Raw genomic sequence first — 16,263 nt, 5'->3', positions numbered from 1 at the left:
TGGCAATTTAATATAGTGTAGCTCATAACGTTGGAATTTGGGGTAATGATTCATAATACCATTCAGAGGCCTTAAAGATAGTTGGCTTGGCTTGTGCCTTTCATACTGAAATGCCAACATGACATTTGGACACTTAAAAAAAAAGTAAATGTGGTAAATTAAACTCAGTATTGACTCTCAGCCGTACTCTGCAAATGAGCTAACAAAATTCTCACAAAATAATGAGACAGTGTGGTAATGTAAAGTTCAATGTCTAGGATTGGGGAGGACCAGTCAGTCACTGAGTAACCCTATTATTAGTCATAGTCACTCAAACAGAATTGGAAGAGAATAATTTGATTCTCCACTCATTTGATTACACATAATGCAATATGCAATTAAAGGATAACTTTGCATTAGTGGCTACATAATCTATCCTAAGTATCTATTTGTTAGGGTGGTTAAGACATCAGGCTAGGAACCCACAGGAGACTGTGAGTTTAACTGTGTGACCCTGGTCCAATCACTTTATCCTCTAGGAAAGAGCCAATGGTAAACCTCTTCCCCCAAAACATTTCCAAGAAAACTACAGGGGACTTGTTCAGGTGGTCACCAGGAGTCAGAAATGACTCAAAAACACAAAATATAAAAGTAAAATCCATCTTAATCTATTGTTTTTGAGCTCTCTAGCATGTAGATCAGAAATGTTGACTTATTCTCCAAAAATAAGTGCCTGATGAACCGATGCTTAGAATATTTCATAGAAACCTAGCACTTTAATCAAATGTTTGTCTAGGTTCATATTCATAGAGACATACACACGTTGGACCCACCCATTTTAAGAAAACATTGTGCTCTATATAATGCGACTTACAAGCTGCTTTTGTACAAAACAACGAAATGATTTCAAAGCAAACTGGACGAGATCATAGCAAAATTCCAGTTTTATAAAAGCAAAATCTGTGAAAAGCGATTCATGGTTTCAATTAAAAGCAGAACAGAGCCAGACAAAGCACAAATAATGGCAGACAACAGAAAATGGAATGCAAATGTCATGGAAGTCAAAATTGCTTATTTCCAAGGGGTAAATGAGCAATAAAGAGAAAGGTGAAAACTCTAGATTCAAGGGTTTGTTTGTTTGTTTTTTAAAAAAAACCTTCATTTTATAAATTCTGTTTGTTTGTTTTTTAATATTGCTGTTGAGGTTTAAATGGTTCAGAACAGAGGTCAAGTATAAGACATCAATGTGATACAATTAGTGGGTCTCTGTGGACTTGATTTTGTCCAGTGAGCAATTTCAAGTCTTATAAATAATTGAAACTGCAACTTAAAGCCTCAGCTGTTCAGCTCTTTTTGATCTAACAGTGTCCTCTTAGAACTTTATTTGTGGAAGCTAATACCCATGTACTGCTTGGCTGCCCCGTACATACACCTACAACCCTTAACTGCAGGGAGAGGCATCACACTGAGATTCTAGCTAGGTTTAATAATGCTCTGTTGAGTGGCATGTTAGGAAATACTCAGTTTCCTGCACAATAGGAACCTGTATCTAAACCTGGGTCTGCACTCCGTTAAGACTTGCTTCATGGAACTCCACGTAGCAGATAAGACACTGCTAATTATAATACTGTTTATCTCAAGTACATAAAAGTGTAATGTAACTACTTTCAAAATAATTTCTGTTACATCAGACACAGCCTTTTAAATTGCTGAGAACAATTTTCTTCTTTTTATTTTGGATAGGATAAGGCATATTGGACCTGTTTCTTCCAAATGTGCTAGCTAATAATTAGTGCCTAATACATTTTCTGTTTTTTCCCCCTTTAGGGTCACTTTATCCTCACATAAGCATATGTAAAGCATATACAAATGAACAAAGAGGGGAGAAGAGGGGAGAAAAGAATCACTGAGGCACATTCACGGAGAGGGTTATAAGGTAAAGACAGACTGTGCACTTCCCCAAACTTAAAATAAATCACATACGACTTTACTCAACAGCTATCAAAGGAGATCTTTTAACATACCATCCTCTTCACTATTTGCGCCAGTCATATCTGCTAGCTTAGGATGGGACGGTTGCCGGCCATGCCACTTAGGCATCTTCTTTGGAAAACAGGCCACTGGTTCGCTACTCAGAGGCGTGGAGGAGAGCCTAGACAGCATCTTTGACCTCTGCACCGCCACACTATAGTCTGGAGGCTTTAGGTGTGGGTGGTGGGATCCTTCTTTTATGTCCGCTAAAGAAATCCCCATATATCCTGGCGGGGTGGGCGGTGGCTCCCTATATCTAGTGTCTTCCTTAGATGAGGTGACACAGTACACTAGCACAAGAAATAAGCAATGGAAATGTTAATGAAGGAAACAAAGACAAAATAAAAGCATTTTTAATATAAAAAAACAGTGAAATGTTATAATGACTTAATCAGAAACTGATTAAACAACAGGTAAATGAAAATCACTCATAAAACTCTATTTTTCTAGAAAACATTCAGATATTAGATTAACTGCTCCGGTCTTTAAAAAAAAAACTATATTATTTTGGAAAATTTCTCATATTGGCTGACCTATTAATATGTCAATAGCAAACCTCAATGACACCAAAATGACCACACATGTGTGGTGATGTCATCACACAGATGCCATCCTTACATACTTGTGTCAAAAACTGAATGCAAATTGTAGTATTTGATGGCATAGTCACACATGATATATCTGTCACAAACATTCTTCTAAATAAGGTGACAAGATACCATCCAGAAAAGTCGTGCACTAAAGATTCTTCAATATCATTTTTGTTTAGGCAAATTGTTCACAAAGAGGAAATTTGGATTATGAGATATCTCTGTTTTTGGAGTTATATTTTAAGCGATTGGCAGAAAAAACAAGGCAGATGGAATAAATAATCAATATTGACCTGAACTATTTGATGACTGGAAGTTGTTTTTCAAAACCCTACTTCTTAAAGCACCAGTGGATTAACAAACTTATTTTGATAAGTCACTTGGTTCCCAACAATCTAGAATTTACTGACCAAAGTCCTTAAAATATAAAAATAAACAATTTAGTTTGCCCTTTCCACATCCAAAAATTAACTATACTTCATATATTTAATACGGCCTATCCTTAATTCCAGCAATATTTGTAGGAGTCCATGCAATTAAAATACCCAAGTACAATTCAAATCATTGTTTGTCTTCATAAAATTTCGACGTGGTTTTGTTGGCAAAGCTTCTTGTCATTTATTTGTCCTCAACTTTAAAGCTACCTCATTCTTACTGTAAGAGGCATCTGCCTCTGCAATGCATATTAAAAAGAAAAAAGGTTTCATCAATTGCATGTGCCCACCTGCCAGACTGACCTTTTGGATGCCCGAGTGTGATCTCACTTACAAATTTAGATTTGTAATCTTCCTTTTTCTGAAAAGGTAACTCAGGGCCCTGAAATGCTATGTATTTTTTCCTTTTGGAGACAAGTAGGGAGGACTGATCTTGGAGAAATATGAATCGAAAATTTCCACAGATACTGGAGTAGGAGTAAGAGATTACTCGGTTTGTAATGCCATACTGAAAGGCCATTTCTGAACACTTATAATTTTCCAAGTATATTACAGTATTGTATTATGTCAGTTATCTCTGGCTGTCACCTACATTTACATATTGGTTGTCCTCAACTTACAACAGTTCATTTAGTGGCCATTCAAAGGTTAAAAGCACTGAAAAAAGTAACCTATGACCGTTTTTCACACGATCGTTGCAGCATTCCCATGATCACATGATCAAAATTGAGATGCTTGGCAAATGGTTCATACTTATGACCTTTGCTGTGTCCCAAGGTCATGTGACCACCTTCTGATAAGCAAAGTCAATGGGGAAGCCAGATACACTTAACAATTGGGTTACTAACATATCAACTGCAACAATTCATTTAACAACTATGGTAAGAAAGGTTGTGAAATGGGGTAAAATTCACTTAACAAATGTCTCATTTAAAAACAGAAAGTTTGGGCTCAATTTTGATGGTAAGTTGAGGAATAGCTGTATAAAAAAAGGCAACCAATGCAGCCTGAAATCTTGAAGAATCTATTAATGGGGTGGGAGGAGCAAAAAAGGACTGAAATATTATGGTCTATCTTACTCTTCCTAATCTACACCCAGTCACATCTACAAAAGACAAATCAAGGGTGCATTGCTAAAGCAACTGAAGTTTCTAGGTCAAGATTATCTACTGTGACAAGGCATGCAATTTGCAGCCGTTTCAATTCTAAAACAGCTGGTTTTCAGAAATGGTTAAAAAAAAACAGGACTGCCAAGTGACAGGCTTCATTTTACTGAAATCATTATTTTATTGGAATGGAGTAAGCCTCTTTTGGGATATTAAAATAAAAAGTAACATTCCATTATAAATAGGTATTTTGATTAAGTAGAAAGCAGATGATTGCATATCATGTTTTAATTCTCAGCTGTACTATGAATCTGAGTAATTCTTTTTAAAGCGTGGCTTAATTCTCCATCCTTGGGGCGGGGAGACAGCTGCTAAAATTAGTAAGGCAAGACAGGGTCAAAGCTGTGAAATGGTAAGTTTCACAGTTTGACTGGGCATACTATATTGGATTTATGGAGGTCAGATATAATCCTGCACCAACTTTCAGTAATGTTAGTTTTGCCTTTATGAATGAAATGTTAATACATGGCCTCTTGCTTTTGAGCATGAAAGTAATAGTACAAGCAAACTGTTTATGAACTGGGTTTCATTCTACCTATTTGTGATAGGGGTTATTGTTATATTGTTATCCCACTTTTTAAAAATATATTTTGATCAACTCAAGGCAGTGAACATACTTAATATTCCTGCCTCTTATTTCTCCCACAACAACCTGTCAGGTAGGTGAATGACTGGCCCAAAGTCACCTAACTCAGGGGTCCCTAAGCCCCGGTTTGTGGACCGGCACCGGTCCGCAGCATGCCGCAACCAGGCTATGCAAACAAGCGAAGTCCCATCTGCGGGAGGCAGGTTGCATGCAAAACCACGCCCCCTCTGGTCAGTGGAAAAACCTCTCTCCACGAAACCAGTCCCTGGGGCCCAAAAGATATGGGGTCATTGGTCCAACTGGGTTTCATGCCTAAATAGAGACTAGAACTCACAATCTCCTTGTTTCTCGGTCAGCGCCTTTACCATTGAACCAATGAGCTCTTTTTTTCTTTTGCTAGGACATTGGTATTCCTGCTTTTATTTTTTCTTAAACAAAATTATTATTGATAGTTAATTTTTTTTCTTTAATTAACATAATGTCAGCAATTCTCTTCCCATTTGGCACTAAGAAATTTGGAACTCTTCATCAGGAGAAAGCAGTATAGAATTTTTTGAAAACTAAACAAACTGGGATGCATGGAAAAAAGGAGAGAAAAAAATCTAGGTGCTAGAACAGTATTTCTCGATTTCTCAATATTTATAGTCTTCTGTTTCATTTACTACTCCCTTTAATGGATGCTATTATTCTCTCGCTTCTATTTTCAGAAGATTGTGGATCCATGCTGTCAAAACTGATCGACAAGCATGTGACCTGACAGGCAAAGGGTGCAAAAACAGCCTAATATGGAAATCATTGGAAAAGTAGAGTAACAAATAACAAATTGCCTAGGTAGGTCTGTTCAGTGAGGTATGCTTTTCAAAAGCACTTGAAAAAGAAAGGCATTAGGTTTCAGGGAATGGACCCAAAACTTTCAACAAACAGAACTCTAGAAGAATTTTTTTGAAATACTTAAATTGCTTTCCCATAGCCATGCCATTGGGAAACTGGAAAGTAATAAATGGATGGGTAGCTGATTTAAGTTAGGCAAACACAGCTTTTCTCGCAGAATGTGAAAGGTACACTTTGGTACAGTGGTTATGATACTATGCAGCATATGATTCATTTAAACATGAGTTGAAATCTGAAAGAAATATAGATGCGAAGACAGCATTTAGGAACAGAGACCATTGGACACTCAAAAAAACACTTTTTTTCTTAAGCACTGAGCACAATCTACTGTTCCTTTCTATGCATTCTTCCCATTATATCTGGCTTTCTAATGCCTTAAAATATTGCTTTCACATTCCCTTCCACAGTATATAGGTGTGACTTATGTGAATGTAGAACTGTTATCTTCCAGAATGTGCCCTTTAAGAAAGGGTGTTCAAAAGAACCAGGGGACAATTCTTATGTACCTGTAATAGTACTGCGCTTTCTTAATCTACAAAGAGAAATAAATACGTGATATGCCCATGCCATAGTTAATCTTTTAAGATAATCTATTCTATGTTAATATCCAAGGACAATATTTTGAGTCAGTGCAAGAACAATAATTTCTTAAGTACCCTTTTGTCTGAAAGCAATGCTACAAATGAGACAAGAGGATATTTTATGTGACATCTTTCATCCTCAATCAAAAAATGGAATTTGGCTTGGAGTCTCTGCTTCTTCTCAAAATAGTTGTATCTACAATAATAGGTGTTTGATTGATGGCCAATATGACAAGCTTGGGAAATGATACATGAAGATGATTTTCTTCCTGTCTTGAAGGCAAGGCAAAAATGCATGCACTGCCAAATTGCTGGAGAGAAAAATATCTCAACTGGATTTATCCATACCTTCGTGTGAGTGGTTAAAAAAAATCAAATTCTTAACAAAAGAACTGCAAGAAATTTCTTATCAGAAAATATACAAAAAGTCCCGAAGTAACTACACAAGCTGTCTCTCTTCCCTGCCAATCAATAAATCATGCTGCTTATTATTTTAAATCCCACCCTTCCCCCAAGGAGATCTGGAGACACTCCAACAGAGGACTTGAGCTGATTGAAGACATGTGTAGAAGAAAAACTTTTTACATGCAAATTGGCCATGAGGGCTGTTGAAACGTTCCTTAACAGCTCAACTACATAATATACAACAGCTGTGGAAACATCCACTGGCTTTTCATCATGCTTACCTATGAGGCCATGTTCTGTACTTGAAGTGACAGTTTTGTAAGCTGCGTCACTGCCTGTTTTAGCGTCCAAAACTTCAGCTTGTTCTGCTGTTAAGCTCTCCAGTCCTCTTCGTTTTATGGTCCCATAGTTTGTTTCGTGCATGTCTGACAGGGAAGTAGATGAAGCCCAGCTGTGCCGTGACTGGTCGAAGTCCATGCCAGTTTTGGGTTGCCGACTACTGTCTGAATGGCTGTGTGACTGCAAATGAGTCTCCTCAGGACAGCAGCTGGATGGCTCCACTTCGGCAATAGCCCTTTCTAAATGAGCATGGCGGTAAGAGTTTAAGAGGTCCCACCCCTTTTGGTTCTGTATGTTTTGAAAATTATCATGAGAGTTACTCGAACAAGAGGTCCAGCTTCCACGGCCGCTATCTGCTGCTTCTATTGTGAGGTGCTCATGAGACATCTCCTCGGTGCTCATGGAAGATGGAACAGGCAGTCCTCGGATCACTGGAGGTCTAGGCAGCGGCCAGCTTAAACTGAAGACAGCACAAATGAGAAGAAAAATAAAAATGCTGTTGAAATGGCCATGCAAGCAAATCGGTAGGGACAGAATCAGTGTTAAAATTGCAATGTTTTATAGTTCAAAAGAGCAAGGAAATATATTTTGCACTTCCTTCAACATTTAAAAAATATTAACTGAATGTGGCAAGTCTTAATTATTGTTTGCCCAGGTATGTCTAATAACAAGCTTGATCTATAATTTCATTCTAGATAAAATAATTGCTCATTTCTGCCAGGTTTTTCCAAAATCAGCAAATAAGAGTTTATCTTTTTTCCAGTGACAACTGACTAGTAATATTCATATGTTCCTTTCTGTAAATAACAGAAATTTCAACATATTTATAAACTCATCTTTGTATTTAAAAGACATATAAACACTCCATTAGGGGATTAAACATTGGGATCTTTATTTTGTAAAATCCTTTGGTAAGGATTATGTTTGTTTTTTTACTTATACACTGCTCAGAGTCAGTTAGACAGTGAAATAGATGGTACGTAAATTTGATAAAAAATATAAAGTGTTCTTTGCCAAAGGCAGGGAATAATTAGTAGAAATGATTAGTGCTTCGAAGAATATTATGTGAATGTGCCTAGAATTTTGTTGAGAGACCAGGGCCACCAAAAATACTTTTTAAGCTTTTAAAACAAGAGCCATACTTCAGCCTTCTGCTGGCAGAAGCCATAACAAAAATAATCATAAGGGTGACTACATATAATGGGCACATGCCTGGAAATGCATCTCCTCCTTGCATGGCAGAACTATGAAACAACTGTCGCCAATTACTGCATCATGTTATATCTTAAACAAACAAAAAACCCTATCTCTTTTGTCTTGTTAATACGTTTGAAGCATGCTATTACCAGAGGGAATATATTTAAATCTCACTTCCATTCATTTTCTCCCACTTATATTATCACACCAATCGAAGCTTTTCCAATATGGGAAGAATTCTAAATCCGAGGTTCTTTCAGCAGAAACTTGCCCTTCTGTGAAGTGCTAAATGGCTTTTCAGCAGGCTAATAATCCCCTTGAGTGTGATGACACCACAAGCAGCAAATGACTTGAATGCAACATCTCAACGTTATGGCACACCAGTCAATTATCACCACCTGTCCGTGGGAAGGATCTCTTAAGAGGAAAGGAGGCAGGGAAGAAAGAGGCAAAGACCAATCCAGCTGGACCTTTTCTTGTCCTCCCACAGGGCCATTAAACCAAGGGCCATGGGAAAGACCCTAGAGATTTGTTAATTTATCTTAAACATCTGTTGTGAGATTTTCAATGTATAATTGTTCAAATAGCTTATAAGCTGCCTTTTTTGTTTTGGTCCTCAAAGATAAGACTATCAATAACCATCCTGGAGGAAGAAATGATTCTTACCCAGGGCAAGACTGGTTGTATTCAAGTGGTGGCTGAAAGGGCTCTCTCCTTTCCCCTGCCCCAACTGCATCCATCACCATCGTCTGAGGCAGACACCTCTCATCCTGAAGGGCGGCAGACATGGAGTCAGCAGAACAGTTGCTGACAATGCTGGATCGTGAGGAGATCTCACTATGGCTGGAATCGGAAAAATTCTCAGATTTGGCAGACGGGATCAGGGCATAGCCTAAACATGACACGAGAAGACAGCGTTGAGAGAAAACGTAATCACACCGCCATTCAAAATAGTTTTGCTCAAGAAATAGCTTTTCACTGCTTTATCGCTTTTCTTGCAAGACTTTCTGTCACTTGTTTTATGTGAGTTCCTTTTGCTCAACGGAAAACAATAAAATGTGACAGAATGGAATAATTCCTTTATGAATTAATTTGATCGTTAACGAGACTAAATCTGTGTAACTTCTTTCACCGATCTGTTTCAAAGAGGCTGTTATGTGCTAAACCAACCAGGACATTCAAGGGCAGCAAGTATGGCTTCTTCAAAAGCTAGACAAACCCAGAGGAACCTTGCTTTCCAGCTGATCAAGTAAAAAGATACTGCAATCAAAAGCAATGAGCCAACTACACACACAATAGAATCAAGTGCAGACACTTTTTCTGCAGGTTGAATGCTTTCTCCCAAAGAAGCAGTCCTGTTTGCGCAGTTACATGCTATGCCTCCTGCATTGCTTCTATTTAATTAACATATTAAATAATGATCTATTGATTTAGCTGTGCAAGTACAGCCTGAATTCTCTGCAAATTTTGTTTCTCTGTATTTGCAAATACGGTAAAAGTGCAAGAGGATTGCCTTTGTTTTCTAAAAGATCAGATATTTAAGAAAATATCTAATTATATGGTTTTAATTTTGTTTCTCATTTAGCATACTATAGGAATATTGGTCCAACGTCTCATTTGTGATGAATTGTCTGCAACTATCTCTTTTTCTGCTATGGAGACAATTATAGTTAACTGTGGCTTTATCAGAATTGACTTGAGATCTTCTAGTAGGTCTTTGGATGATTTATAATACGAGGGTTTCTTATTATCTAACTATTATTAAAAAAACATACTTTTTAAGACAATCTTCAGTTTCTGAAATGAGGAAAATGTGAAGAAGCTGGAAAAAGAAAAACCAAATTAAAAATTGGCATGGATCCAGCAAAATCCAGGGAGAAATAAAAATGTGCACCCTTTTGGTGCCCTCTGATAAGAGCAGCAATTGTACATGTCCTATATTCAAAGCACACTTCTTCCTGGTCACATGATTTGAGGCAGAACTGCTATTGGAGGAGTTGGAAAGAATTCTAGAAGCTTTGCTTTGCCTGCTTTCCCTACTACATTGTACACTGTTCTATACATCACTGTAAGATAATGTGTGTACACCTTAACATACCGCAAGTAGAAATAGAGCATCATTTGACCTGGTTATTGGTTGGAATTATACAAATATTTTATCTATAAGCTGCATTTGAAAATGGGGAAACGTTTTATCATCTTATTCCATTGTTTGTCATGATCAGAACTAAATCTGCATGGAAAGCATTACAAATTATTTTTGGTAACAGGGGGAAAAAAAGGTCATGAACAGTTTAATCCATCATCTTCATTGTTTTAAAATGAATTTAATTTAAAATGTTGCTGAGAAATCTTCAAAGTGATATAAATATGGGGCAACCAGAAAGAAGAAATGTTTTTGGCTCTGCTGCTTCTCTGGCATTACAGATATCCATAAGCTACCTAGGTGTGGGAAATCTTTTAAGGAGGTAATTATTCTTTACCAGTCTGAACTAAGAAGGTAATTATTCTTTACCAGTCTGAACTAAGAATTATACGGGACAAGAAAGGAATATATGTGCAATAAGGAAAAATTAAACACAGTGACTATAGTTCATCTGAATGTCTACTTTTTCAGTAAGTTTAATTAAAAATAAATGGCGAGTGAAATATGAGCTACTTTTGTCTGTTTCTAGAATTCCTCTGGAATATCTGTCCTCGCATATACAGATCTTTTTTGTGAATAGCAATAGCACTTGGACTTATATACTGCTTCATAGTGCTTTTACATCCCTCTCTAAGCAGTTTACAGTGTCAGCATATTGCCCCCAACAATTTGGGTCCTCATTTTACCCACCTCGGAAGGCTGGAAGATGAAGATATCCGTCTACCTGCCAGTACAGGGAAAGAATAATCTCTTCCACGATTATCAATGAGTGTCAATTATCATTATATATCAACCTTAGAGCTGACTCACAGTATGTCACTGTGCAGGATTCCTACAAATGTAACCTCATTAAGTTTCAAGCTTTTTAGTCTTTTGGACTATAAATGTTGAAGTTCGTATATTCTGTTCTGATCTTAGCTTTAAAAAGATCAGAATATGCAAGTTTTAACATTTGCATTCCATTTTTCAATTACTTAAACTGAATCTCGGGCAAAGTTAATCTCTTATTTGAGATAGCAGCTGAAAGCTGATTCAGAATTTAAGGGAAATTTCACAGTACATACAACATATTTATAGTTTTGGTTTTAGGTGATATAACAGATCCTGAAGGTATAGAACAGGTGTGTCAAACTTGATTTCACTGAGGGTTGTGTTGGACCTTGGGGGGTGGGAGGGTGGTTGGGGGAAAGGTGGCCAGCTTTATATCACTTGTGTCGGGGGTGCCTGTGGTGGGCCGAGCACTCTGCCAGTGAAAACGGGCTCCTGAGCTCCGTTTTCGGCTAGGTCGGCATCCTGCAACCCTTTACCAGCAAAATCAGAGCATGCAGCCCTCCTGAGTTCCATTTTCGCTGGCAGAGGCAACGTGAGCTGGTCCTTCGCTGTTTCCAGGGGGAGCCCATGGGCCACATCTAAACATCTAAACATCCAACGGGCCAGATCCAGCCCTCAGGCCTTGAGTTTGACACCCCTATATAGAATATGAGAGTCAAATATGAGCATAATAATTTGAATGTCTTTTCTTTTTTACATTAAAAAGGACAAACACAACAAGAGTTGCCTGACAGTGAGAAGGGCAGCACAAAAATTAAACAAACGAACAAAATTTGTTCAGTGATTCTGCTTACTGAGAAACAACCTAGAATATGAAATTAAAATACCCTAATACCTAAGGACACTTCACGTTTCTCATAGTAAGTTTGTCTCTTCTTTGCTTACGTATGCAAATGCATATAGGTACTATATATCCTATTAAATATTGTTATTCCCAGTTTAGAATTAAAAAGACACTAGCTTATTTAACAAAACTAGCTATGACAAAGGAAAATACAACATCTATCACAGTGTTTCTCCTATTCAATAGTACTATGTTTTAAAAACATCTTGCGGGCTTGATGATTGCAGAAAACATCCCCCACAATATGTACATTATTTCTCCTTAATGCCTTTTCACAACCTTCTCCAGCCCAACATCCTCCAGATATGTTGCAAGAACTCACAGAACTCCCATCAACATGAACAATGGTTGTGATAAAGCAATGGGGCGGGGAAGGCTGCCAAATACTCTTCTTCACAAGTTTCTTTTTAAATTTGGGGTATATAATGAGTTTGTATATTAAGTGGAAGCAATCACTAAAATAAGTTCTTCCCTAATATACTGTACTTTTGAGGTTTATAGATGAGATTTGTTCCCCCATTAAAAAGTAAATGAGTTCTCAAGCCAATCTCAATTCCTTATGGTTAAATTCATAGATTTTTCTTGGCAGTAAGAGTTCATTTGCTTCGGTATTCTTTTGGCTGAATTTTCAATTCCTGAGTCCGACTATTAACCAAGGCGAACTCTTTTCAATAGTTGAAATCAATCAACTAAGCTCAACTATATGCTGCCACTACCAAGGCAATGAACAGTTATATAATATTTCATCTGTTGTCTCCGAAGGACTTAATGACTCTATACAATGCTCTGGTAATCTCAAAAATTAAATTAAATTAATTTATTATAGCCAAATATCAAAATCTTCTAATTTTAAGAATGTTTATGAAAGGGAAGTAAAACATTGATTGATCATGACTGAACTATTCAAGTAAAAGTAACATTACTTAAAAGGAAATATATACATTTACAATAGTTATTTGGCTGTTATGCTGATATGCAGTTTAATATCTATATAACTAATATTTGTATGTATTCATTAAAGTTATATTTAGGATGTGAAATTAAATTATCTGATTACGAAAGTTATGCAAAAATATTATTTAAAAGTAAATAATCTACAACTTTATAAATTATGCTCTATAAATTACACATTACTTCAAAGACATGCATTTCATATAAATAACTGCATATATGTTTAGCATACCATACTGATGTTATAATAGCAATTATAGTTTATGAAGTTTTTAAATATACACAACTGAATTTTTTTCCTCTTAGATAGTAAACTGCAAAGCACAATCTGAATCTGTATATTATAACTAACTGGGATTCTAAACAAAATATGAAAAGTGACTGTGATCCATGCTTAAGTTTTTGAAAATTCCTTGGGCTTCCTTTGGACTTCTTTCCAAGTAAATAATAGACACAAGCAAACAGTAACACTTAAATTCTCTACTCAGATTTTATGTTTACAGCTTTAAATATTTCAAGCAGCTTAGCACTGCACTGTCTTATTTATTTTGCTAATATAACTGCAATCTGTGTTAATTATCTTCACTAATAGAACTGTAAGTATATATTTTTTAAAGTGCTTCATGGAAGTAACTAGCTATGTGACAAGGCAGCCACACCATTATTATCCCAAGTGAATGAATTGCATATGATATCATATGAATGACTAAAGTCTAGAAAGAATGATAGTAAAAGCGTATTTAAACTGGAATGTTATGTAGCCTATTAATTGTTTATTGACTGTTTGCCTGAAAGGCAAAGCTAACCAAGCTCTATGAACAGAAAGCCAGAACCTGATACTTAAGAAGGGCTAAGCTCTGTTTCCTAAAAGACAGCTGGAACAATTAGTGCTCAGAGATCACCATCAGAATTTGTGGCATGTTTTTTTCCCCCCTAAATCGCCCAGAGAGGCAAATGCCCCCCACTTCTACTAATAAACTCATATTCAAAGTGAACAAGATATAGAAAAAATATATTTATCATCTGGCCATTTCCATCTCAAGGGGAGTGGGGTGGGTGGGAATGAGAACGATAAACAAAATATTTAACATCTATGAGTGCACAGCAATGCCATGAGCTGAATTGACATGGCATGTCATATTGTCTTCCTTCTTTTCGGTCTCAACTGTGGACACAACCACATCAGTGAGCTACTGTTTCCATGGTCGCTGACTGTATGCCCCTCGATACTGGGCCTGTCCTTTTGCTTCTCACTTCTATCCCTCTCTCGTGTGCATGCTGGCTCCATACGAAAGGTGAATGCTGATCTTTCCCTGGAGATACTTCCTTCCCTGAATCTTCCAAAGGGGGACCCCATTCTTTTCCTGGCTTTGCACAAAGGCTCCGGTTTGCCTCTATCCTCCTCACTTTCTCGCTTTTCGATACTGACTGATCTTTCTGCTGTCTTGCTAGTCATCTGCTGGATTTTCTTTTGCAAATAAGCCCCACCTATTCCATAGCTGCGATGTCCACTGTTCTTGTTGCTTGTTTCACTTGCAAGAGAGGAAGATGAACCAGACAGATTAAGCTGGCAGTTTTCAGACCTCTGTGAGTTACTAACTACAAAAAAAAAGAACATATAAAATAAATCACATAAACTGCTTTTCATATATATATATATATATATATATATATATATATATATATATATATATATATATATATATATATATATATATATATATATATATATATATATATATATATATATATATATATATATATATATATATATATATATATATATATATATAAATATAAATATAAATATAAATATAAATATAAATATAAATATAAATAATATATTTAAATAGATAGTGACTAAACTGTAGGTGCTTCATTAGTTAAAGGACAGATCATCCAATTTTAGTTCTGTAATGAAATGCTAATCAGTGCAGGGGCTACTTTTGTCAAAAGAAGTCTATTCTTATAGGAGAAAATCCTGACAACAAAAAATAATAATCAGTCAACAAACGTAAAATAGTAACCTTAGAAGCATAAGAAAATCAACTAAAACACAAGTTTATGGAAACAAATTCCAGCAGAAGTCAAGTTTAGCGAGTTCCAATGAAATGAAACTTGCCAACTAAATAGTCAAACAAAAAAGTTCTCTGGCTTTAATTAAAAGTAATCGTTTTTAAAGCACCCAGAAGAACACAGAAGTTTGGGGAGGATACTGCAATCAATAACAAATGTGTCTGTAATTAGGAATTTATCCAAGGCATTAAACTCTGAGCACAATCATAAAGTATCTTGGGCACTATTTTAAAATACTTTAAATACATTTAGATACTATACACAATAAGCTTTTCATAAATGTATTAAGCTTATCTTGTTTTCCAGAGTTAAAATATGGCCGAATATAAATGCCTAAAATACCTTGAATGTACTGAAGAAGGCAAAGTCAGACCAACTATGATGCAGTCTCAAGACTAAGAACGCTCTTACCTTTGCGTGGTGATTCCTGAGGGGAAGCAGGAGGGCTGGAATGCAACGATGATGCCACAGACATGTCATCTTCTGTGTGCTTTTTACTGCTTGGTTCTTCAGATAAACTAAGTGACTTTTGAGGAGAACCTGCACCTATGGATGAAATATTTACGCTTATAATCTAGCCTGCAATATTCCTACTAATGATTGTTTTGTTTCATTTTGTTTTCCAAAGATACTTTCAATGATTTTTGAACTCTTTCATCAAGTAAATCTGACCAAGACATATTTGGGAAGGTGGGGGAAGCAGTAAAATGACCATTGATTTATCTGAAGGGTCGTTTTCAGGGCGCTGCGAAGGAGAGTCCAAGCAAGGGTTAAATACAGCCAATCTGCCCAGAACTGAATTGAAACTTTAAACCACGCCTCCGGTGCTGATTATCTTCAGATTTTTTCAATGAAGACGTGGAATTGTTGCGCACTGAAAAGTCCAACAATGGAAATAGGTCCAGCAGGGAAACAAAACAACTGGAACAATAAACGTTTAAACTGACACCAGCGGAACCAGACCCCAGGGTGGGGTGAACTCTCCTTCGCAGCGCCCTGAAAATGACCCTTCAGGTAAGACAATGGTCATTTTCCAGGGCGCTGCTCTGGAGAGTCCAAGCAAGGGACATGCCCAAGCTAAGTGTCACTAGGGCGGGAAGCGGCAGTCCAATATTCCCCTCCACCCCCCAGAATTTTTTGGGACCAGGAACAGGATTGAGTAAAATCCTGTCTCCTCCTGACCCGCCGGAACAACCTCTATGGCCCTGATATCCCG

General features: G+C 36.8%; 2 protein-coding genes across 6 annotated transcripts in view; both read right to left on the bottom strand.

Moving 5' to 3' along the window:
- The window catches only part of FNIP1 (folliculin interacting protein 1), a 543,489-nt gene that overhangs the window by 229,392 nt on the left and 297,834 nt on the right, over positions 1–16,263 (bottom strand). The gene's annotated exons all lie outside the window — the stretch shown is intronic.
- RAPGEF6 (Rap guanine nucleotide exchange factor 6) overlaps positions 1–16,263 on the bottom strand; it is a 168,077-nt gene that overhangs the window by 6,135 nt on the left and 145,679 nt on the right. For 4 of the 5 annotated variants that reach the window (XM_081936495.1, XM_081936494.1, XM_081936497.1 and 1 more), the window contains 5 exons: positions 15,459–15,593; positions 14,460–14,570; positions 8,866–9,091; positions 6,945–7,462; positions 2,004–2,300 (listed from right to left, as the gene is read on the bottom strand). In XM_081936495.1, the coding sequence (XP_081792621.1) occupies positions 2,004–2,300; positions 6,945–7,462; positions 8,866–9,091; positions 14,460–14,570; positions 15,459–15,593 (1,287 nt within the window). The remainder of the gene's footprint in view (positions 1–2,003; positions 2,301–6,944; positions 7,463–8,865; positions 9,092–14,459; positions 14,571–15,458; positions 15,594–16,263) is intronic. The other variant, XM_081936498.1, reaches the window with a different exon arrangement.

The sequence above is a fragment of the Natrix helvetica genome (assembly GCF_964273705.1).
Source record: "Natrix helvetica genome assembly, chromosome: 1".
Classification (NCBI taxonomy): domain Eukaryota; kingdom Metazoa; phylum Chordata; class Lepidosauria; order Squamata; family Natricidae; genus Natrix; species Natrix helvetica.
This window is presented reverse-complemented; position numbering and strand designations above follow the sequence as displayed.